The sequence below is a fragment of the Schistocerca cancellata genome, chromosome 1, assembly GCF_023864275.1.
Source record: "Schistocerca cancellata isolate TAMUIC-IGC-003103 chromosome 1, iqSchCanc2.1, whole genome shotgun sequence".
In the NCBI taxonomy this organism is placed as follows: Eukaryota; Metazoa; Arthropoda; class Insecta; order Orthoptera; family Acrididae; genus Schistocerca; species Schistocerca cancellata.
Genome location: NC_064626.1, coordinates 1,112,965,841 through 1,112,991,098, shown reverse-complemented (window position 1 = coordinate 1,112,991,098; position 25,258 = coordinate 1,112,965,841). Strand labels below are relative to the sequence as shown.

Below are 25,258 nucleotides of genomic sequence, written 5' to 3'. Positions count from 1 at the left end.
TAAATAATGAATTGACATTGACATTTGTCCAGTAAAACCATCAGCACCTTCCCATCCCCACAGTATTGTCAATTGAAGTAAACTTCAGAAGGCTGATTACTTAGGTTTTATAACGGAAGTCTCCACCACGTTGCAGAAACTGTACATTGGGGTGCTTAATTCACTTCCAGATAGTCCTGACAACTCTGCATATGGGGTTATCGGGGTTTAAATGAAAGTTAACTCCAGAAATATCTTCCTTTTGAGAGTCGTATATTTTATCAAACATAATTACACAGGCATTCATCACAGAACAACAACACAACTGAACTTTATTTGGTTTAACATGCAGGATTGCTTATACACTTTCCTGACATACATGCTCTTTTGGTCTCATTGTTTATAATGTAGATGTATCGAATTACAATTAGAAAGTGTCATTACAAAATACATACCAAACGATCATTTTATTTCACTACTAAATATTCTGCCAATACAAGTTTGAAGTAACCAATTGTTGTTTTACAATGAACACAGTTAAAGTATTGATTTTTATGTTTTGAGACGAAAAAAGTGATGAAATGCGGTTAACAATACATTAACACTAAATTACATATTTCTTTTGTGCTAGCATAAATTGGAGAACTTCACAGACTGCGAAAAAAGATTACAAGCTTCACGTTTTATACGAAAGCTGTGTAAGAATCTCAGAAAGGTCATTTGTTTATATTAGATATGTCTAGAAGGTGTAATTACAAAATTAATTACATGTCTTCTGAGTCTGGCATAATTCCCTAAGACGGTACGTTAGTTTAATTGCATCTGATGTCGTGAAATATTTCAAATTGTTAACTTTTCTTTATATGAAATAATCGGATTTTGATGATTAATTTGTTCACTAGTTATGAAATTTGATGCTAACATTATTATGACATTTTCACTTACAGTTTTCAGAAGTTACGTAACTAGTTTTCCTATAACCATTATCAAAGTGCTGATTCTGAAATAAAGCATTACTGGTAATTACAGACACTGATTGATTACTTTTACCTTGTAGGCTGGTAAGCTAATTAGTTATACTACATCGTGTACATAATGTATGCATTAACATCTGATCATAAATTATGATCAAAAGATGTTTCATTACATTCTGTCTTCAATGTAATGTGGTGGTGTTCCGGAAAGCTACCTTGAGTGGTACCGAACAGTTCATAGTGTCCCTTATTAAGTCCTGTCACAACGCCTACTGGATTTAGTTTAGCTTTAGATAGAAATATTCACACCCGATTGTCTTCCGATAGTGGCTTTCTCTCCGATCGAAGAGTGTCAGCATTATGTGAGGTAGCTTTTAATACGGCATCCTAACGATACACTGCCTGTGCAGGCGGAGACGCCCCTCAACAACTGCTTGCCAAGCAATGGACACCAGCGTCGCGTTGTCCGCGAACCAGTGGCCGCGCCGGAGCGGCTCCAGTCGGAGCGGCTGCAGAGGTCCGCCGCACCGACGCCTCCTGCTGCTGACGTCACAGCGTCCGTGGCGGCCGGGGAGCCACCCGCTCTGGAGCTGCCGCCGGTGGACCCCATCATCTGCCGGCGTCTCGAGAAGCTGCGGACCCAGGACCCGCTGGACGTCGTCAACGACATCAGGTACGCTGCGTCACCTAGGCACTGCCACACTTGGCGACTCGTCTAGTCATACACACACTGAAGTCGAAATACTTACAAATATGACTTGCGCGGGACGTTTCCAAACGTCGTCGTTGCTGTTAAGCGTGATTCGTGTGGCAGTAATGAACAGAGTTTGCAGGAAATGCGCCACGAAACCAAGTGCTGACTGGTAGCTGAAGTCATTTCATTCGGCACAGTGAATCACTAAAAAAAGAGACTAGTGTCGTCATTAAACAGTTCTACAATGAACCATGGACCTTGCCGCTGGTGGGGAGGCTTGCGTGCCTCAGCGATGCAGATGGCCGTACCGTAGGTGCAACCACAACGGAGGGGTATCTGTTGAGAGGCCAGACAAACATGTGGTTCCTGAAGAGGGGCAGCAGCCTTTTCAGTAGTTGCAAGGGCAACAGTCTGGATGATTGACTGATCTGGCCTTGTAACATTAACCAAAACGGCCTTGCTGTGCTGGTACTGCGAACGGCTGAAAGCAAGGGGAAACTACAGCCGTAATTTTTCCCGAGGACATGCAGCTCTACTGTATGATTAAATGATGATGGCGTCCTCTTGGGTAAAATATTCCGGAGGTAAAATAGTCCCCCATTCGGATCTCCGGGAGGGGACTACTCAGGAGGACGTCGTTATCAGGAGAAAGAAAACTGGCGTCCTACGGATCGGAGCGTGGAATGTCAGATCCCTTAATCGGGCAGGTAGGTTAGAAAATTTAAAAAGGGAAATGGATAGGTTAAAATTAGATATAGTGGGAATTAGTGAAGTTCGGTGGCAGGAGGAACAAGACTTTTGGTCAGGTGATTACAGGGTTATAAATACAAAATCAAATAGGGGTAATGCAGGAGTAGGTTTAATAATGAATAAAAAAATAGGAGTGCGGGTTAGCTACTACAAACAGCATAGTGAACGCATTATTGTGGCCAAGATAGACACAAAGCCCATGCCTACTACAGTAGTACAAGTTTATATGCCAACTACCTCTGCAGATGATGAAGAAATAGATGAAATGTATGACGAGATAAAAGAAATTATTCAGGTAGTGAAAGGAGACGAAAATTTAATAGTCATGGGTGACTGGAACTCGTCAGTAGGAAAAGGGAGAGAAGGAAACATAGTAGGTGAATATGGATTGGGGGGAAGGAATGAAAGAGGAAGCCGCCTTGTAGAATTTTGCACAGAGCATAACTTAATCATAGCCAACACTTGGTTCAAGAATCATAAAAGAAGGTTGTATACCTGGAAGAATCCTGGAGATACTAGTAGGTATCAGATAGATTATATAATGGTAAGACAGAGATTTAGGAACCAGGTTTTAAATTGTAAGACATTTCCTGGGGCAGATGTGGATTCTGACCACAATCTATTGGTTATGAACTGCAGATTGAAACTGAAGAAACTGCAAAAAGGTGGGAATTTAAGGAGATGGGACCTGGATAAACTGAAAGAACCAGAGGTTGTAGAGAGTTTCAGGGAGAGCATAAGGGAACAATTGACAGGAATGGAGGAAAGAAATACAGTAGAAGAAGAATGGGTAGCTCTGAGGGATGAAGTAGTGAAGGCAGCAGAGGATCAAGTAGGTAAAAAGACGAGGGCTAATAGAAATCCTTGGGTAACAGAAGAAATATTGAATTTAATTGATGAAAGGAGAAAATATAAAAATGCAGTAAATGAAGCAGGCAAAAAGGAATACAGACGTCTCAAAAATGATATCGACAGGAAGTGCAAAATGGCTAAGCAGGGATGGCTAGAGGACAAATGTAAGGATGTAGAGGCTTGTCTCACTAGGGGTAAGATAGATACTGCCTACAGGAAAATTAAAGAGACCTTTGGAGAGAAGAGAACCACTTGTATGAATATCAAGAGCTCAGATGGCAACCCAGTTCTAAGCAAAGAAGGGAAGGCAGAAAGGTGGAAGGAGTATATAGAGGGTTTATACAAGGGCGATGTACTTGAGGACAATATTATGGAAATGGAAGAGGATGTAGATGAAGACGAAATGGGAGATAAGATACTGCGTGAAGAGTTTGACAGAGCACTGAAAGACCTGAGTCGAAACAAGGCCCCCGGAGTAGACAACATTCCATTTGAACTACTGTTGGCCTCGGGAGAGCCAGTCATGACAAAACTCTACCATCTGGTGAGCACGATGTATGAGACAGGCGAAATACCCTCAGACTTCAAGAAGAATATAATAATTCCAATCCCAAAGAAAGCAGGTGTTGACAGATGTGAAAATTACCGAACTATCAGTTTAATAAGTCACAGCTGCAAAATACTAACGCGAATTCTTTACAGACGAATGGAAAAACTGGTAGAAGCCAACCTCGGGGAAGATCAGTTTGGATTCCGTAGAAATGTTGGAACATGTGAGGCAATACTGACCTTACGACTTATCTTAGAAGAAAGATTAAGAAAAGGCAAACCTACGTTTCTAGCATTTGTAGACTTAGAGAAAGCTTTTGACAATGTTAACTGGAATACTCTCTTTCAAATTCTGAAGGTGGCAGGGGTAAAATACAGGGAGCGAAAGGCTATTTACAGTTTGTACAGAAACCAGATGGCAGTTATAAGAGTCGAGGGGCATGAAAGGGAAGCAGTGGTTGGGAAAGGAGTAAGACAGGGTTGTAGCCTCTCCCCGATGTTATTCAATCTGTATATTGAGCAAGCAGTAAAGGAAACAAAAGAAAAATTCGGAGTAGGTATTAAAATTCATGGAGAAGAAGTAAAAACTTTGAGGTTCGCCGATGACATTGTAATTCTGTCAGAGACAGCAAAGGACTTGGAAGAGCAGTTGAACGGAATGGACAGTGTCTTGAAAGGAGGATATAAGATGACCATCAACAAAAGCAAAACGAGGATAATGGAATGTAGTCAAATTAAGTCGGGTGATGCTGAGGGAATTAGATTAGGAAATGAGACACTTAAAGTAGTAAAGGAGTTTTGCTATTTAGGGAGTAAAATAACCGATGATGGTCGAAGTAGAGAGGATATAAAATGTAGACTGGCAATGGCAAGGAAAGCGTTTCTCAAGAAGAGGAATTTGTTAACATCGAGTATAGATTTAAGTGTCAGGAAGTCGTTTCTGAAAGTATTTGTATGGAGTGTAGCCATGTATGGAAGTGAAACATGGACGATAACTAGTTTGGACAAGAAGAGAATAGAAGCTTTCGAAATGTGGTGCTACAGAAGAATGCTGAAGATAAGGTGGGTAGATCACGTAACTAATGAGGAGGTATTGAATAGGATTGGGGAGAAGAGAAGTTTGTGGCACAACTTGACTAGAAGAAGAGATCGGTTGGTAGGACATGTTTTGAGGCATCAAGGGATCACAAATTTAGCATTGGAGGGCAGTGTGGAGGGTAAAAATCGTAGAGGGAGACCAAGAGATGAATACACTAAGCAGATTCAGAAGGATGTAGGTTGCAGTAGATACTGGGAGATGAAGAAGCTTGCACAGGATAGAGTAGCATGGAGAGCTGCATCAAACCAGTCTCAGGACTGAAGACCACAACAACAACAACAACAACAATGAGAGGAATGACCTAGCACCACTACACTACCGAAATGATTAGTCACGTGCAGTGGATATTACCACATGGCTCGTTATCTGTGAGGCAAGTGACTAACGAAATCCTATAGAAGGGTAATAAGGCGCACCAGTTACCACAGCTGTGTACTGTGATGCTGCTCTGCAGAGTATTGATTCGTACAGCAATGTACACACATCAGCAGATGGCGGAAATGGTTGTCATTCACGCGGCAGGCATGAGTCAATGGGAAACAGCAGCAGAATACCACAGGTGACAACCAAACCAACGTAGGTCTGATCCCAAACTGATTGGCCGTTTGTGGAAGGGTTTGTGTTCCGGACCACCCTACAGCAATGGGACCACAAAATCAGCAGTCGTGTTGGCTCATAGTGATTCCGACACGGTCAACAAGGTAGGTGGCACAGAAATGCGACACCAGCCAACCGTCGATGTCTAGGATGATGTCCTCTAATCATTCCCATCCTTGCTGAATCCACTTTGTGCAAGAACTCCATGGTGATCGTCCTGACGGGCAGGTACAATTCTGCGAATGGTTTCAAGAAAGACGCACTTGTGAGCGGTACCTTGAAGCTGACTTTTCTCCAGCTTTGAAGCTAGTTCGCAATTGAATGCGAGAATGAAACGACATAACGCTTCAATTGGGTAAACCACAATCCCCGTCTCGCTGCAGCGCGGGGTAGCCGTGCGGTCTGGGCGCCTTGCCACGGTACGCGCGGCTACCCCCGTCGGAGGTTCGAGTCCTCCCTCGAGCGTGGGTGTGTATGTGTTGTCCTTAGCCTAAGTTAGTTCAAGTTAGATTAAGTAGTGTGTAAGCCTAGGGACCGATGACCTTAGCAGTTTGGTCCCATAGTAAGTTACCACAAATTTCCCAAAAAAATTTTCCCGTCTCGCTGCCGAGGCATACACTCAGACTAACATTAGGTTAAATGTGTGGTGCGGCATACATAATGATATGCTCATTGATTGGTCCCATATTCTTTAATAGCAAGCTCATTGCAGCACGCCACAGACATCTCGTGGAAACATTACCATCCTATTTGGACAACCTGCCTGACGAACGGAGATGTAGGTTTTTTCCTCACAGCGGTATGGAACTGCTCCACCTTCAGACGACGCGTCCGCCGACTTTTGGATGAGGTTTCTCCTGGGAGTTGGACTGCTAGACGTGTCTGGTGGAATTGCCACCTAGGTCTTCAGACTTGACGCCAGTGGACGTTTTCCTTTGGGGTGCACTTCAAGTCTACAGTGTACACGAACAAACCAAGAACATTAATTGACGTGCAGGAGAATATCACCAGAACTAACAGAGAAATACCAACAGTCAGTACACAGCAGTGTCCGTTCCCGTGTTCAGATGAGTTGTCTACAGGGTGACATTCAGTTTGCGTTAGAGGAGCATGCGAACAACTGACCGTGGGTGGCGGTTGCACTGTACTATTAAGTTTCAAGTTGTCAGTCACCGATGAAGTAACATTTTGTTTGTACCGATTAAAGCGCATCTGTAGCATGCGCTCTCTCTTGTATTGTCGCAATCTCCACCAATTACGACTTTGTCCTAAGGGCCAAGTAATATAAACTTTGTCCTATGGGACATGAATTTTGAATTACTCTGTATATATCGTAAAGTAAAACTACAGAGTGAAAGTCGACTAGAAAGCTGAGAAATTGGGGCACTAAAACCTAGGAATGAAGGATCTGTGTGGCCTAAAGCCACTACAGTTGCTGAGTGTTGACCTAAAGCGTATCTGGAAGAGTGTTACTACTCTGTGCTTGACAATGTTTAATGGCAAGCACCGGACGATTGCTCCGGGTAGTGGACACAACAAGTATGTTAACAGCAGGAAAAGAAGTCGACAAAGACCGACGAGAATGTATCGAACAGGGGAAAGGCTGTTTTGTCAGCCAATAAGGTGAAGTTGTTTTTTTTTTTTTTGCTTTAATATTGATTACTTGGGAAACGGAAAATCCATAACTGGGGTTGTAATGCTACATTGTTTGGGATGCTATTTGAATAAAAAACAATCACGATTGGTACACAAAAAGGTGCTCTTGGCCATGAATATGCTCCGTCCAACATGCAGAAGTCACAAAGGCAAATGTGTATTCTCTGTGCTCAGAAATGATTCCTCCTGGACACTATTCTACAAAATTGCATGTGATGGCGCTTCAGATTGAATCCTCATCCATCCTTTTTTCAAAATTTAGATCTAACTGTCTTTATCAGATTCACCAATCTCAAAATTTAGCTTAGTAGGAAAAACTTGCATAAAAAGTGGCCGTTATTCCGTCAGTATTCTGTGGAGTTTGACGCAAATTATGTTCCGCTTGATATAAATAAAAAAATGAAAACTCCTTGGACCAAACGTATAGATATGCATGGAGACTATGGTTTCCAAACGAACCAACGAAAATTACTTGGAATCATTTTCTACCTTTCTACAAAGCTGCTGTGGTGTGGTAGTAGATATCCTGTAGCAAGTCGTGTTAAAATAAGCCCGGAAGAATGAGTTCTCAATCTGACGGGCCATATGAGATTTTGTCAGCAAGATGGCATCAGACTCATTGCGTGTTAGCGGGAGCAGATATTGCAGCAGAACCTAATAAAACAGAAAAGGTTTTGGTTTCATGTGCTGATCAGCTGGGAAATATATGGGTACGAATAATAATAAATACAACAGCATAATTTAGACTAAAGAGAGTGCAATAGAGTTCCAACGCGTGGATTAAATTATACACTCCTGGAAATGGAAAAAAGAACACATTGACACCGGTGTGCCAGACCCACCATACTTGCTCCGGACACTACGAGAGGGCTGTACAAGCAATGATCACACGCACGGCACAGCGGACACACCAGGAACCGCGGTGTTGGCCGTCGAATGGCGCTAGCTGCGCAGCATTTGTGCACCGCCGCCGTCAGTGTCAGCCAGTTTGCCGTGGCATACGGAGCTCCATCGCAGTCTTTAACACTGGTAGCATGCCGCGACAGCGTGGACGTGAACCGTACGTGCAGTTGACGGACTTTGAGCGAGGGCGTATAGTGGGCATGCGGGAGGCCGGGTGGACGTACCGCCGAATTGCTCAACACGTGGGGCGTGAGGTCTCCACAGTACATCGATGTTGTCGCCAGTGGTCGGCGGAAGGTGCACGTGCCCGTCGACCTAGGACCGGACCGCAGTGACGCACGGATGCACGCCAAGACCGTAGGATCCTACGCAGTGCCGTAGGGGACCGCACCACAACTTCCCAGCAAATTAGGGACACTGTTGCTCCTGGGGTATCGGCGAGGACCATTCGCAACCGTTTCCATGAAGCTGGGCTACGGTCCCGCACACCGTTAGGCCGTCTTCCGCTCACGCCTCAACATCGTGCAGCCCGCCTCCAGTGGTGTCGCGACAGGCGTGAATGGAGGGACGAATGGAGACGTGTCGTCTTCAGCGATGAGAGTCGCTTCTGCCTTGGTGCCAATGATGGTCGTATGCGTGTTTGGCGCCGTGCAGGTGAGCGCCACAATCAGGACTGCATACGACCGAGGCACACAGGGCCGACACCCGGTATCATGGTGTGGGGAGCGATCTCGTACACTGGCCGTACACCACTGGTGATCGTCGAGGGGACACTGAATAGTGCACGGTACATCCAAACCGTCATCGAACCCATCGTTCTACCATTCCTAGACCGGCAAGGGAACTTGCTGTTCCAACAGGACAATGCACGTCCGCATGTATCCCGTGCCACCCAACGTGCTCTAGAAGGTGTAAGTCAACTACCCTGGCCAGCAAGATCCCCGGATCTGTCCCCCATTGAGCATGTTTGGGACTGGATGAAGCGTCGTCTCACGCGGTCTGCACGTCCAGCACGAACGCTGGTCCAACTGAGGCGCCAGGTGGAAATGGCATGGCAAGCCGTTCCACAGGACTACATCCAGCATCTCTACGATCGTCTCCATGGGAGAATAGCAGCCTGCATTGCTCTGAAAGGTGGATATACACTGTACTAGTGCCGACATTGTGCATGCTCTGTTGCCTGTGTCTATGTGCCTGTGGTTCTGTCAGTGTGATCATGTGATGTATCTGACCCCAGGAATGTGTCAATAAAGTTTCCCCTTCCTGGGACAATGAATTCACGGTGTTCTTATTTCGATTTCCAGGAGTGTAAATAGTATTGAAAATTGTGACAAATAGTGCAGAAATGTATGTTTTAAATGCAATAGTGTATGCATGGTAAATAAATATGCATCCATATATGCTGAAGAGCCGAAGAAACTGGTACGCCTGCCTAATATCGTGTAGGGTTCCCGCGAGCACGCGGAAGTGCCGCAACACGACGTGGCATAAACTCGACTAATGTCTGAAGTAGTGCTGGAGGGAACTGACACTGTGACTCCTGCAGGGCTGTCCATAAATCCGTAAGAGGACGACAGGGTGGAGATATCTTCTGAACAGCACGTTGCAAGGCATCCCGGATATGCTCAATAATGTTCATGTCTGAGGTGTCTGGTGGCCTACAGGAGTGTTTAAACTCAGAAAAGTTTTCCTGAGGCCACTCTGTAGCAATTCTGGACGTGTGGGGTGTAGCATTGTCGTGCTGGAATTGCCCTAAGTCCGTTGCAATGCACAATGGACATGGATGGATGCAGGTGATCAGACAGGATTGTTACGTACGTGTCACATATTAGAGTCGTACCTAGACTTATCAGGGGTTCCATATCACTCCAACTACACACGCCCCACCCCATTACAGAGTCTCCACCAGCTTGAACAGTCCGCTGCTGACATGCAGGATCCATGAATTCATGAGGTTGTCTCCATACCCATACACGTCCTTCAGCTCGATACAATTTGAAACGAGACTCGTTTGACCAGGCAATACGTTTCCAGTCAACAACAGTCCAATGTCGGTGTTGACGGGCCCAGGCGAGGAGTAAAGCTTTGTGTCGTAGTCATGAAGGGTACACGAGTGGGGCTTGAGCTCCGAAAGCCCGTATCTATATTGTTTCGGTGAATGATTCGCACGATGATATTTGTCGATGGTCCACCATTGAAAACTGCAGCAATTTGCGGAAGGGTTGCAATTCTGTCACGGCGAACAATGCTCTTCAGTCGTCGTTGGTCCAGTTCTTACAGGATCTTTTTCCGGCCGCAGCGATGTCGGATATTTGATGTTTTACCGGATTCCTGATATTCACGGTACACTCGTGAAAAGGTCATACAGGAAAATCCCAACTTCATCGCTTCCTCGTAGAGGCTATGTTCCATCTCTCGTGCGCCGACTATAACACTATGTTCAAACTCACTTAAATCTTGATAACCTGCCATTGTAGGAGCAGTAACCGATCTAACAATTTCGCCGGACACTTGTCTTACATAGGCGTTACCGACAGCAGCACCGTATTCTGTCTGTTTACATATCTCTGTATATGAATACGCATGCCTATACCAGTTTCTTTGGCGCTTCAGTGTAGTTTTGATAATTGAGAGAGAGCAGTTATTGCAGAAAAATGGTTCAAATGGCTCTGAGCACTGTGGGACTTAACTTCTGAGGTCATCAGTCCCCTAGAACTTAGAACTACTTAAACCTAACTAACCTAAGGACATTACACACATCCATGCCCGAGGCAGGATTCGAACCTGCGATTTTAGCGGTCGCGCGGTTCCAGACTGTAGCTCCTAGAACCGCTCGGCCACCCCGGCCGGCGCAGTTATTGCAGTCACACCTGAGTTATTAGATTGGTGCATAAGTTCTTAGCCTTTTTGTTTTGCATGTTGGTATTCTGATCGCTATGGGTTTATTTAACGATTGTCATTTTTTATTCATAGTTCACTGCTGCTATTTGAGTTTACATATCGTCATTTTGTCATTTTGAGGTAGTGAGTGAAACCCTGGACGCTAGGAAGCGGAGAAGTCGGACATTTTCGACGTATTCTTCTATTTCAGTTCACTAGTGAGGTGAGAGATGTAGCCGTGTAATGGGACTATGCCATTGGACAGAGTGCGGCAAGAAAATGGTTTCCTCGTTTTAAGGAGGATTGTTTTGACATTAGTGATTATTTACGTTCAGGAAGACCTTCGAGGTTTGATAAGGATCGTTTAAACGCATTAATCCTCAGTGATGTACGTCAGCGTAGTCGAGAACTGGCAGATGTGATGGATTGCGATCATTCCATCGTCGTGCGATATGTGCATGCAGTAGGGGAAGGTTAAAAAAATCGGGTATCTGTGTACCGCATGCTCTATGCCAAAACCACGAAAATGAGCGGGTGACCATATGTGCATCTGTACCTGCTCGTCATCAACTGGTTCGTGAACAACACCGACTATTCCTATCGTGTATCGTTACTGGTGATGAGAAGCGGTGTTTTTATGCTAACGTAAGAGGAAAAAAGGAGTGGTTGGGCCCAAACAAAGTAGCAACTCCCTGTAGAAAGATCTGCGCACTTCCACAAAAGATAATGTTATTCATCTGATGGAACAGCGACTGTGTGGTGTACTACGAATTGCTTCCCGAGCTCTAGCCGTCACAGCTGACATTTATTGTCAACAACTGAGACGTCTTGCAGACGCAGTCCAAGAACAACGACCAGGAAGACTGAGTGAAGTGATGCTACTCCACGCAAAAGCCCGCTCGCATTCTCTAGACTGACAAAAAACTATACAGAGGTTGAGTTGGGAAGTCATTGCGCAGCCACCTTATTCATGTGATCTTACGACCTCTGATTTTCACCTTTTCCGCTCTCTATCGAACAGCCTTCAAGGAACTACCGTTTAGGACAAAAATGCGCTCCGAACATAGCTCTATGAGTTCTTCGCTTCGAAACCAACTGATTTCTATAGTCACGGAATCAAAAAGTTACCCCAGCGTTGGAAGACTGTTGAAAATAGTGAGGAAGAATATATTATCAATAACTTAAGTCTCTGTTACGTGTATCGACTTATGCAAAAACGCAGTGAACTTACGCACCAATCCAATACTAAACCCTTTAGACATGTGGACAGAGATAGCTTGAGGTCATTGTTTGACGTGATCGTCGAAAGCAAAGAATTAGAAGGGTCCGAACAATAGCGATGTCGGGCATTGCAAGTAGCAGGAAAGCATTAGCAGATAGTATATTATTTGGCAGTTGAGATTTGTCGTCTCCTCACTTCGTCATTCTGGGAGGTATCTTCCAATCTGCATAGTTAACGAATAATTAACAGCAGTCAGCAGCTATGTATACAGGTATGTGCAAAAACGATGTACTACCTCTTAAGTGCTCTACTTTGTTTACACACTGTCAAAATAAAACTTAAGAAAACATGGCGCCTCGTTGGAGATCCACTGTTCTCAGCCTCTGTTCAGACTAGATGAGGAATTGCATGTCATCGGCTCCAAGCGAAACTGTCGGAGTGAGAGTGAATATTTCTGCTTAGTCCTATAGAGAGACTCGTGGCAAGTAAATAACAGGAGACGAAAAATATTGGTCCTCCTTTCTGCAGTTAACTGAGAAGGAAGTTACCGAAAGTACTAAGTTCCATCCAAAACGACGCCTGAAAAACGACGTAACTCAGTCTGGTTGCTACTCAAATCCGCACGCAAGCTTCAAAAAAATTATCATCTGGAGTATCTACCTCGAGTATCTATCTGCTTAAGCAAATTCCCCAATTCGGAACTGTCCTAGTACTGCGGAAACTGAATAAGTTCAGATGTTCAAATGTGTGTGAAATTTTATGGGACTTAACTGCTAAGGTCATCAGACCCTAAGCTTACACACTGCTTAACTATCCTAAGGACAAACACACACACCCATGCCCGAGGCAGGACTCAAACCTCCGCTGGGACTGAATAAGTAAACTCATGCATCTCATTAAGTTCAGTAATGCACAACACACAATACTCATATCTAAAGGTCTCTTAATTAATAGCTTACGATTAAATTGTACACTACACATTATTTTCTTTCAGTGTTTTTGCGAAAACGATCATTTACCGTCATCACTGAGTTCTGCATACTTTGCATGCTGGATTTTAAAATGGTTTTTGAACTCTTTACCCACTTAAACGACACTCCACGGCTAATGTAATAATCAAACGATTCCATGACGAGAAAAAAGTGGCTGTACTAACGGCATAGTAACGTGTGATGACGTCGGCAACTTTATAAACTAGTTGCGCGCTGTCAGATACATCAGTTACTAGGTGCACAGCATAGCCAATGAAAGATCTCCGCTTAGCTGACGTATGGCACTACACATGACTACCTTTCTGATTTTCTTGCAGCAGCTACAGATACTCGGTCCTGGTAATCCCACGTGCTTCTAAGCATTTCAGATGACCGAAACCATTAATCCAAAGAATGTCACCAGATGTATGGAGAGTAGAAAACAGGCGACGGTTTCGAAAGTCGAAAACTATTTTCCTAAAACGAAAAGCTGACGAGGGAAAATTGTGGCTCTGTCGGAATTTAACAGTCGCACGCCTACATGGTTTCCACTCCAGAAAATTAAAGGAAATCAGCTATTTTCATTATACATATTGTAGACAGGATACCAACTTTCTTTTCTAAAACAAAATTTGTTGTGTTGTACTCCCGCTATTACTGCCTAGTCGGAGGAAGAGGACGTGAACCGACAAATGAACCACGGTTTGGGACACTGAACGGTGTGAGCTTCTTTGTTGGCTGAAAATTTGGCCAGAAAAAAGTTTTACTTGACGAGGGCCAAGAATAGAGGCGGCAGGTTATAAGAGGCTTTTCTAGACTCTTATAAAGATCGACTCCCACCAAAGAAATAAACGTTCACGTGGAATACCTCGCTAGGTTTTCAGCTCGATTAATGACAGTTTTGTAAGTAGAATATGTGGGACTCAGGAGCCGACACGCAAAGGAAATACTTTTGGTGACCAAACGCCTCAGGGTACAGAAAGAAGCATGGAAGAGAGGACTCGAGCTCACAGCTACGATGAAGGCTGCCTCAGCATCTGACACAGACCAGTGAGAGGGGCAGCTATACTTTCTACATGTGAGTGTACCATCCTGTCGCCCCGAGCTGTGTAACAATGCTTCGATGAGCAATCCACGGGCGTCAGAGTATTTTCTTGCTTCAAAAGCAATTGCTCTAGCACTATGGGACTTAACATCTGAGGTCATCAGTCCCCTAGAACTTAGAACTACTTAAACCTAACTAACCTAAAGACATCACACACATCCATGCCCGAGGCAGCATTCGAACCTGCGACCGTAGCCGTCGCGCGGTTCCAAACTGTAGCGCCTAGAACCGCTCGGCCACTGCGGCCGGCTTGTTTGTTTCCATAAGTCACCTGATCTGGAGCTTACTGGACAGATCTCAGTATCTATCGACAGGAAAGTGGTCGTGTTACCCTGTGATTACATGCCGCGCCACTGCTTACAAATGTACACTTCTTGTATTCTGGAGTTGCTGATACCGATATTTATGCACAGGAGTTCAAAAATGAGCATTAAGGAATTTTTGTACATTGTTGTCCTGGGCATGGAGGTCGAGTTTCGACATTTCCTGCCACGATATGAAGTCGCCTCGCTTCCTGGATCTTCCTATACAGTTACGTGAATCTTATTTTGTGTAGTTATTTCTGTAGTAACGTGTATGGTTAACGAAAATGTAAAATTGGTAACTTGTCATTTCAACATTGATATAAGGGGCTTTAAGCAGCTACTTGCACTATTGAAAACTAAGATGAAATGGGCGTTGTGTAGCCAGAAGGAGTTCCAACAATTAAATTTTAATTCTTGTAAGTAATTCAGGCTTTTGGATTAAAAAAGTTATTCTCATATTCTTGGCAATGATTGTTACACCTGTATCTTAAGACACATGGAATCTGCGCGACTTCATGTTCCCATGTAAACAATATTTTACTGTATTTAGTCCACACTTTTATTTTCACTACGTCGCTCTTCATAAAAAATGTAAAGATATCACTATTTTTGTCATGTAATCATCGAACTCGGTACTTCCGCATTAACAAATATACAGTGGCAGACTAAGCCTAACTAAGAAAAGAACTGCGCACAATCGGTAAAAAATTTTTATGACAAAAATATGTGACTTTTGAAGATGAACTAAATGTGTTCTAAAATTTTTGTTTCGAGATACATAGAAATTAAACAATAATATTATCGTAGAAATCGCTGATTATGAGTTATACATCACAAGGTTTTGGCCTTCCAGCCAACCTCAAATATCGAAATAAGTTTCACCTCTGGGGTCACAAACGGTTCCATAGAGGTCGATCGGCGTCGCCTCCTGATGTCCTGCGCACTCCAGCCTCAAAACGCGAGTTTGGTTTCGTAAACGAACAGAGCTGGCATATTGTAGGAGTAAGGTACATCCAATAGCTCTAATGTAAGGCACGCTTTATTTCGTTGAAGAAAAATCTGAAATTGTATGTTGTTCGGAAATATTTCACGCATTTTACGCAACTGGGTCATTCGTAGATATTTACCATTTGCATGATTGCATAATCTGCGGTGAATAATATTTGCCTTCCATTGATTTTTTTTTAATTTAAGGAAGCTAACAAATGAGTCTTAGGGAAAGAAATTACATATTCAGGTATTTAAGAGCTCAATATCTATCGTGATGCGTTTTTTTAATCTAGAGTTTCCGAAGAACTCTTGTTAGTTCTTACGGAATTACTCGTACATCGTTATTGCTGCATTTATTGTCCTTGTTTCTCGTCTCCAAATTATCAACTTTGTAACGCGTACTGACAATGTTATATGAAACGTGATTTTTTTGTTAAGAAGGCGGGTAATCAATTTCAGAATAAGCTAAATAGCTCTTGTGACACGTGAACCCTTTTCTTCTTTTTGCGGAGTCACTTTCACTCCGACATTATTCCGTCGGTGGCCAACTCAGTCGAGGCAGAAGACAATATCTGCCGCTGTGGCGACACAGAAGGAAGCTGGCGCCACCAGAGAGGGTAGAGGTTATCACTGGAGATAACTGGTTGTAAATAAGCCTCTTTTCCTCCTGGTGTTGCGGAGTCGACGAAATAGCTGTCGTAGCAAAAAGTTGGTGTCATTCAAAAGTGAAGTTTAAATTCTGTCTACCTTAGTTCAACATTTCACTGAAATACTGGATGACCTAGATAACTTTTATACCTAATTAGGAGCTCATAATCAATCACTGTTATTAACACATTCCTCTGGACGGCACTGCTTCACATATCAGAAACTGCGGAAGAATCATAGCATGACTTTTGGCGAGCGCCTTAATTCTTAGTGTATCAATATAACGTATCAAATATACACCTTAATTGCGAATGTGGAAAACATAATAAAAAAGTAAAGTTGTCCTCGGCTCGAAGGTTGAACTGAACACTACAGTACTTTACGAAGAATTCTCCTATTAGAGGTGCCTTTCGCTTTTCTGACAGCCGTGATATGGGTATCTACAGCGTCACTCAGACCCCGAACCATTCTTCAGTTTGGTGGTTTTTTTTTTTTTTTGCGTACACTGGACACTCTCGAAGGTGCAAGAAAACATAAGTGACAGAGAAACAATCTGGTCCCGAGGTTTATCGACCTTGATCTTTTGAACTTGTAGTCAAACACATAGCTCCGCCGTCGTGCCACGTTATAGAAAGTATTAATTTTCGAATAATTTTTAGTGGAAAAAAGGCAACGTTATATTATGCTACAAGGCTAAACTAATAACGTAAGATGAATTGCGAGGTTTGTGTGCAGATTCAAATAAAATTTATTAAGACAGTTACCGATTTTGTTAAAAGAATCCACCTCTACACGTTTCACACATCATTGCATTCTTGCACCAGGAGGTCAGTTTTTACTAGCAGATTGTTCTCGGTGTGCAAACGTCGATGACTAAGGATAGGACACATCATGTTACCAATTTTTATTTCAGGATTATCATTAATAAGATCATTAGTCTTTGAACTGTGTTTGTGAAGTTATCACTTTTTGTGTGATGCCATTTATTTATAGTAAGCTTGTGACGATGAGCACTACTTCCGATGAGGGATGATCTCGCGGCTGTAAACTTTGTCTGGTAAAACAAATATATAAAAAACAAATACGACTCTCTACTGTAGTTTAAGACTAGCTCTGAAACAATGCTGAAGCATTGTTTGTTTCTGTTGTTGGTCGGTCTTATCGGTATATGTAAATACTTGGCTTTTGTACTGTGAAAACAGTGTACTACATAGAGAACTATACCTTAACAGTATTTATGACAAAATCGTCATACAACTTGTAGCGGGAAACCACTACTAATAAAAATGATCTGTTGTACGATATATTTCTCGCTTGTTTCGAAGCGCTACATGAGACATGCGCTTTTTTTACAGCAGTTTCCTTCGGAGTTTATGGAACCAATTCACAGTGTATTCACACCTCTGCAGCGCTAGACAGTCTTACAGCTCCAAAGTCTTTCATATGGCTCATCACACATCCTACGGAAACGTTGAAAGCTGTGGGGCACGTAGTTAGAAACTTGTCTGCTGTTCACGAGGTATCATGTGATCCTGCAGATAGGTCAGCTCCAGCCAGAGCAGGTTCCCAAGGTGAGCGCCTTGTCTTTTATTTTCAATTATTCTGATCTCTGCTGAGGAGATGCTGGTCAAGAGAAAGTAACGCACAGTTTAAGCAAACGTAGACCGTGTCAAATACGTCCGAAATGCGTGCAACATGTTCATAGTAATTGCCTCCAGTTAACTGCAGGGGAGTACTGCGGGCACGCTTGCTTGAGAAATTCAACAGTCTCTTGAGTTCGATCAAGAAAGAGAGAACTACTTAGTTGAGTATTGGTATTTACACACGTGCCCATGAAAATAAATAAAAAATAACATAAGGTCTTTTTGGGACAATGTAGCTCTTCTCGTAGCTTTTCACGTAGTACACGGATTTAAATGGAAAGTTTTACACCATGAAACACCAGTTCGATTTTTATCAACAATATTTAATTGATCTGTGCTGTGGCTGTTCTTCGTGATGGTATCGACAGATTAATTGAAACTTTACACTTCATCTAGTTGCTGTAGAAAGCTTTGTAGCAGTAAATGTCGTGACGGGCTTTGCTCTCCGGCGGAGTGAAGACAAAAAAATAAAATAAAAACAGGAAAATCCGTGCAGGAAGCTAAACCATATTGTTCGTTATAAATCGTAAAAGGTACTCGTATTTATTTCGATTTTTTATTAGTTTGTTAAGAGTTGGCCCACAGAGTACGCACACTGTTAATATACAGCAAAGTGCGAGAACAATTAATTACGTCTGTCCTCTGCCACTACATTGAAACAGAAAAAATTACAGTAGCCCAAGTTTCTTCATTTGTTCCAAACAAGCGAAGTGAGCTTTTCCCAAACGTCTCTCGAAAAATAGGACTAAGAGAACACGCGTATCAACGTCCGGTATGTTAAATTTATTTCGATGCAAGCGGTACCGGTGGGCTCAATGCATGGCTTAAGATCTACGTTTTCAGTGCAAGCTACAAGTAAAATCATTCGCCATCTATTGGCTGTGTTATACATTACAGTAGCCAGTGACCCTCAGAAGGACGTAAGTACCTGTGCCCCAGTGTTTTTTGGTGAGGCACACAGATGTAGTTGTCATTTGTGGATATTGTATACAACCAAGCACATGCAATGCGAGATCTTAATGCAGTGCAAGTTGCAAGGGCGGTATGCTTGATCCGAAAAGGATTTACTTTCGGTCGTGTTGCTAAAGATACTAATACCTCTTCATGTGTCCTTAATATGTTGTGGACACGCTACAGGCAGATACATCACTACACAAGGCGAGTTGGGCAAGGTCGCCGACGCATTGCAACCCCACGCGAAGACCGACATCAGGCCACGTCTGCGTTGCGGCGTCGTGCGGGTACCGCCAAAGCACTGCAAGACAATCTCCGAACGGTCACTGGAACCGCTGTGTCCGATCTTACTGTAATGAGCAGGATGTGAGAGAGGACCTTACGACGCAGACGTCCTGTTTGAATAACGCGTCTGACACGACAACATCTTGCAGCTGGGCTTCAGTTGTGCCGTTCCCATGTCAAATGGCAATTTCGTCACTGGCTGAACGTCTTATTCACAGACGTGTCGGGATATTCTCTGACGCACAGTGATTACTGATTACCATGTTCGAGTGTGGAGACCCGCGGTGAGCGCTACCTACCAAATGTTGTCCAGGAAATCAACAGATTTTCGAGGTAAATAAGTTATACACAACTACAACCAGTCACTTTTTCATTAATAATGCTTTATTACATTAACCGGTTTTCGAACCCTTTCAGGTTCATCTTCAGATGATTTCTCAAGATGAACCTGAAAGGGTTCGAAAACCGGTTAATGTAATAAAGCATTATTAATGAAAAAGTGACTGGTTGCAGTTGTGTATAATTTATTTACATTAATATACAGTCACGGTTCTAAAATATCCGTAATGGATAAGCATAAAAAGATTTTCAAGGTTCTGTGGGGAGGCATCAGCGTTTGTCCCTGGTCTTCTTACTGCCAGACTGTACATCGAACAGGTCCTGTTGGACCACGTGGTGGCTGCAGCATACGGTGGTGGCCCTAAATTCCTTCTAGTCTCAGGGCCTATGTGGCGGGCGTCAGCAGCGATCTCATGCGAAGCCTGGACACTGAAGTAATGGAATGGCCGGCAGTGAGTGTCGATCTAAACGCCATCGTGGGTATGTGGAATATAATTGGCTGACGTGTTCGTGGTCATTCTGTTCCACCACAGACACTTCAAGAACTTTCATGTGCTCTCATTGAAGATTGGGAACGGATACCACTGGGGGACCTCTGCAGAATTATTCGGAGCATTACACGTGGGTATAAGGCAGTCATAAACGCTCGCGGAGGGCATACACATTGAAGCTCTCAAAGTGCAATGAAAAATACCCAGGATGACTGGATAAATGATGGTTTCCGCTTTATTTTCGATACCTGTAGGACATTTCGGTCCCTATTATATAGATGGTCGAGAATGCTGTGATTCACAGAGTTAAAAGCTGCAAAATGGTTCGAGTCTTATCTAACTAACAGGAAACAAATGGTGCCGTTGCGACGTACTTGTGGAGTAAACAGTCTTCATCTGATTGGGAATTAATTACATGTGGTGTTCCTCAAGGTTCCATCTTGGGTCCGTTGCCTTTTCTTGTCTACGTTAATGACCTCTCGTCTTTTACATTGCCTGGTGCTAATTCTGTTTTGTTTACTGATGACACAAACATTACAATAAATAGCAAGTCAAGTACAGATTTAGAAATGGCTGCTACCATTCACAAATAGTTTACAGCTAATTCACAGGTTCAGAACCTGTAAGAGATTTCTTTCCAGCGTGTTGACAATGAAGAAATGCTGATAGAAGAGGTTGACAGTGTTAAATTTCTGAGATTACAACTCGATAATAAATTCACTTGGGAAGGGTTGTTGTTGTTGTGATCTTCAGTCCACAGACTGGTTTGACGCATCTCTCCATTCTATTCTATCCTGTGCAAGCTTCTTCATGTCCCAGTACCTACTGCAACATACATCCTTCTTAATCTGTTTAGTGTATTCATCTCTTGGTCTCCTTCTACGATTTATATCCTCCACAAAAAATGGTTCAAATGGCTCTGAGCACTATGGGACTCAACATCGTAGGTCATAAGTCCCCTAGAACTTAGAACTACTTAAACCTAACTAACCTAAGGACATCACACACACCCATGCCCGAGGTAGGATTCGAACCTGCGACCGTAGCAGTCCCGCGGTTCCGGACTGCAGCGCCAGAACCGCTAGACCACCGCGGCCGGCTATATCCTCCACACTACCCTTCAATACTAAATTGGTGATCCCTCGATGCCACAGAATATGCCCTACCAACCGATCCCTTCTTCTAGTCGAGTTGTGCCACAAATTTCTCTTCCCTCCAATTCTATTCAGTACCTCCTCATTAGTTATGTGATCTACCCATCTAATCTTCAGCATTCTTCTGTAGCACCACATTCCGAAAGCTTCTATTCTCTTCTTGTCTAAACTATTTATCGTCCACGTTTCGCTTCCATCCATGGCCACACGCCATACAAATACACTCCTGGAAATGGAAAAAAGAACACATTGACACCGGTGTGTCAGACCCACCATACTTGCTCCGGACACTGCGAGAGGGCTGTACAAGCAATGATCACACGCACGGCACAGCGGACACACCAGGAACCGCGGTGTTGGCCGTCGAATGGCGCTAGCTGCGCAGCATTTGTGCACCGCCGCCGTCAGTGTCAGCCAGTTTGCCGTGGCATACGGAGCTCCATCGCAGTCTTTAACACTGGTAGCATGCCGCGACTGCGTGGACGTGAACCGTATGTGCAGTTGACGGACTTTGAGCGAGGGCGTATAGTGGGCATGCGGGAGGCCGGGTGGACGTACCGCCGAATTGCTCAACACGTGGGGCGTGAGGTCTCCACAGTACATCGATGTTGTCGCCAGTGGTCGGCGGAAGGTGCACGTGCCCGTCGACCTGGGACCGGACCGCAGCGACGCACGGATGCACGCCAAGACCGTAGGATCGTACGCAGTGCCGTAGGGGACCGCACCGCCACTTCCCAGCAAATTAGGGACACTGTTGCTCCTGGGGTATCGGCGAGGACCATTCGCAACCGTCTCCATGAAGCTGGGCTACGGTCCCGCACACCGTTAGGCCGTGTACACCACTGGTGATCGTCGAGGGGACACTGAATAGTGCACGGTACATCCAAACCGTCATCGAACCCATCGTTCTACCATTCCTAGACCGGCAAGGGAACTTGCTGTTCCAACAGGACAATGCACGTCCGCATGTATCCCGTGCCACCCAACGTGCTCTAGAAGGTGTAAGCCAACTACCCTGGCCAGCAAGATCTCCGGATCTGTCCCCCATTGAGCATGTTTGGGACTGGATGAAGCGTCGTCTCACGCGGTCTGCACGTCCAGCACGAACGCTGGTCCAACTGAGGCGCCAGGTGGAAATGGCATGGCAAGCCGTTCCACAGGACTACATCCAGCATCTCTACGATCGTCTCCATGGGAGAATAGCAGCCTGCATTGCTGCGAAAGGTGGATATACACTGTACTAGTGCCGACATTGTGCATGCTCTGTTGCCTGAGTCTACGTGCCTGTGGTTCTGTCAGTGTGATCATGTGATGTATCTGACCCCAGGAATGTGTCAATAAAGTTTCCCCTTCCTGGGACAATGAAATCACGGTGTTCTTATTTCAATTTCCAGAAGTGTATTTTCAGAAACGACTTCCTGACACTTAAATCTGTACTCGATGTTAACAAATTTCTCTTCTTCAGAAAGGCTTTACTTGCCATTACCAGTCTATATTTTATATCCTCTCTACTTCGACCATCATGAGTTATTTTGCTCCCCAAATAGCAAACCTCATTTACTACTTTAAGTGCCTCATTTCCTAATCTAATTCCCGCAGCATCACCCGATTTAGTTCGACTACATTCCATTATCCTCGTTTTGCTTTTGTTGATGTTCATCTTATATCCTCCTTTCAAGACACTGTCCATTCCGTTCAACTGCTCTTCCAAGTCCTTTGCTGTCTCTGACAGAATTACAATGTCATCGGCTAACCTCAACGTCTTTATTTCTTCTCCATGGATTTTAATACCTACTCCGAATTTTTCTTTTGTTTGATTTACTGCTTGCTCAATATACTGATTGAATAACATCGGGGAGAGGCTACAAACCTGTCTTACTCTCTTCCCAACCACTGCTTCCCTTTCAGGTCCCTCGACTCTTATAACCGCCATCTGGTTTCTTTATAAATTGTAAATAACTTTTCGCTCCCTGTATTTTACCCATGCCACCTTCAGAATTTGAAAGAGACTATTCCAGTCAACATTGCCAAAAGCTTTCTCTAAGCCTACAACTGCTAGAAACGTAGATTTGCCTTTCCTTATCTTTCTTATAAGATAAGTCATAGGGGCAGTATTGCCTAAAGTGTTCCAACATTTCTACGGAATCCAAACTGATCTTCCTCGAGGTCGGCTTCTACCAGTTTTTCCATTCGTCTGTAAAGAATTCGCGTTAGTATTTTGCAGCCGTGGATTATTAAACTGATAGTTCGGTAATTTTCACATCTGTCAACACCTGCTTTCTTTGGGATTGGAATTGTTATATTCTTCTTGAAGTCTGAGGGTATTTCGCCTGTTTCATACATCTTGCTCACCAGATGGTAAAGTTTTGTCAGGACTGGCTCTCCCGAGGCCATCAGTAGTTCAAATGGAATGTTGTCTACTCCCGGGGCGTTGTTTCGACTCAGGTCTTTCAGTGCTCTGTCAAACTCTTCACGCAGTATCGTATCTCCCATTTCATCTTCATCTACATCCTCTTCCATTTCCATAATATTGTCCTCAAGTACATCGCCCTTGTATAGACCCTCTATATACTCCTTCCACCTTTCTGCTTTCCCTTCTTTGCTTAGAACTGGGTTTCCATCTGAGCTCTTGATGTTCATACAAGTGGTTCTCTTATCTCCAAAGGTCTCTTTAATTTTCCTGTAGAGAGTATCTATCTTACCCCTAGTGAGATAAGCCTCTACATCCTTACATTTGTCCTCCAGGATCCCTGCTTAGCCATTTTGCACTTCTTGTCGATCTTGGGAAGGGTACAGAACACAATTGCTGAAGCTGCCCTTTTATCGCTGTGTTTCCTTCTTTTCGTTTTAGTTAAGACCCTGGGCTCATAGTCAAGAGGAGTTGCAGTTAAAAATTCGTGCCTGACAACTCTGCTTTAGCTTTGCAGTATTTTTTCTAAATCAGTTTAGAGGTAAGTGGGAAGTTCTGTTCCATAAGGCTGCTAGAGACCCGTTTGCTGTCCGTGTCCCATCTCGGCTAGCTCAGCTGCTATAACGCTACACCGATACACGGCGACGTCAGCGACCCTGAAGCGGCTGGCAGCCGTACCGTGCGGAGCGCGTGATCGCCGGGACCACGTGACGCGGCCGCGCCTCTCGCTACGCAGCTGCCGGAAGCCGGGCACGCGTAGCCCAGACTCATTTTATAGCTGCCTGTCTGCATCGAACCCACGTCAACTGCTATTAATATCGCCGATGATGTATGTATCACCGACAGTGCGGGAAGGCTGAATCTGTGCTACTGCTACGCGGCTGCATTGTATTCAGCACACACGGCGTATCAAAAACATTCTGACAATTTCCAATACTATTAAGTTGACGCGTAAATTCGTACCGTTTTTGATCTTCATGTTTGTATTCCGGTCGTCAGGGGTTTATTTATAGATTGTCATTTCTTTCACTACTGGCCATTAAAATAGCTACACCAAGAAGAAATGCAGATGATAAACGGGTATTCATTGAGCAAATATATTGTACTAGAACTGACATGTGACTACATTTTCACGCAGTTTGGATGCATAGATTCTGAGAAATCAGTACGCAGAACAACCACCTCTGCCTGTAATAACGGCCTTGATACGCCTGGGCATGGAGTCAAATACAGCTTGGGTGGCGTGTACAGGTACAGCTGCCCATGCAGCATCAACACGATACCACAGTTCATCAAGAGTAGTGACTGGCGTAGTGTGACGAGCCAGTTGCCGGCTACCATAGACCAGACGTTTTCAATTGTTCAAATATCTGGAGAATGTGCTGGCCAGGGCAGCAGTCGAACATTTTCTGTATCCAGAAAGGCCCGTACGGGACCTGCAACATGCGGTCGTACATTATCCTGCTGAAATATAGGGTTTCGTAGGGATCGAATAAAGGTTAGAGTCACAGGTTGTAACACATTTGAAATGTAACGTTCACTGTTCAAAGTGCCGTCAATGCGAACAAGAGGTGACCGAGACGTGTAACCAATGGCTCCCCATACCAACACGCCGGGTGATACGCCAGTATGGCGATCACGAATACACGCTTCCAACGTGCGTTCACCGCGATGTCGCCAAACACAGATGCGAGCATCATGATGCTGTAAACAGAACCTGGATTCATCCGAAAAAAATGATGTTTTGCCATTCTTGCACCCAGGTTCGTCGTTGAGTACACTATCGCAGGCGCTCCTGTCTGTGATGC

General features: G+C 44.1%; 1 protein-coding gene across 1 annotated transcript in view; it reads left to right on the top strand.

Annotated features, from left to right (window-relative positions):
* LOC126092133 (protein unc-13 homolog 4B-like) overlaps positions 1 to 25,258 on the top strand; it is a 213,597-nt gene that overhangs the window by 100,110 nt on the left and 88,229 nt on the right. Inside the window, exon 3 of the mRNA XM_049907594.1 lies at positions 1,364 to 1,626. Within this exon, the coding sequence (XP_049763551.1) occupies positions 1,364 to 1,626 (263 nt within the window). The remainder of the gene's footprint in view (positions 1 to 1,363; positions 1,627 to 25,258) is intronic.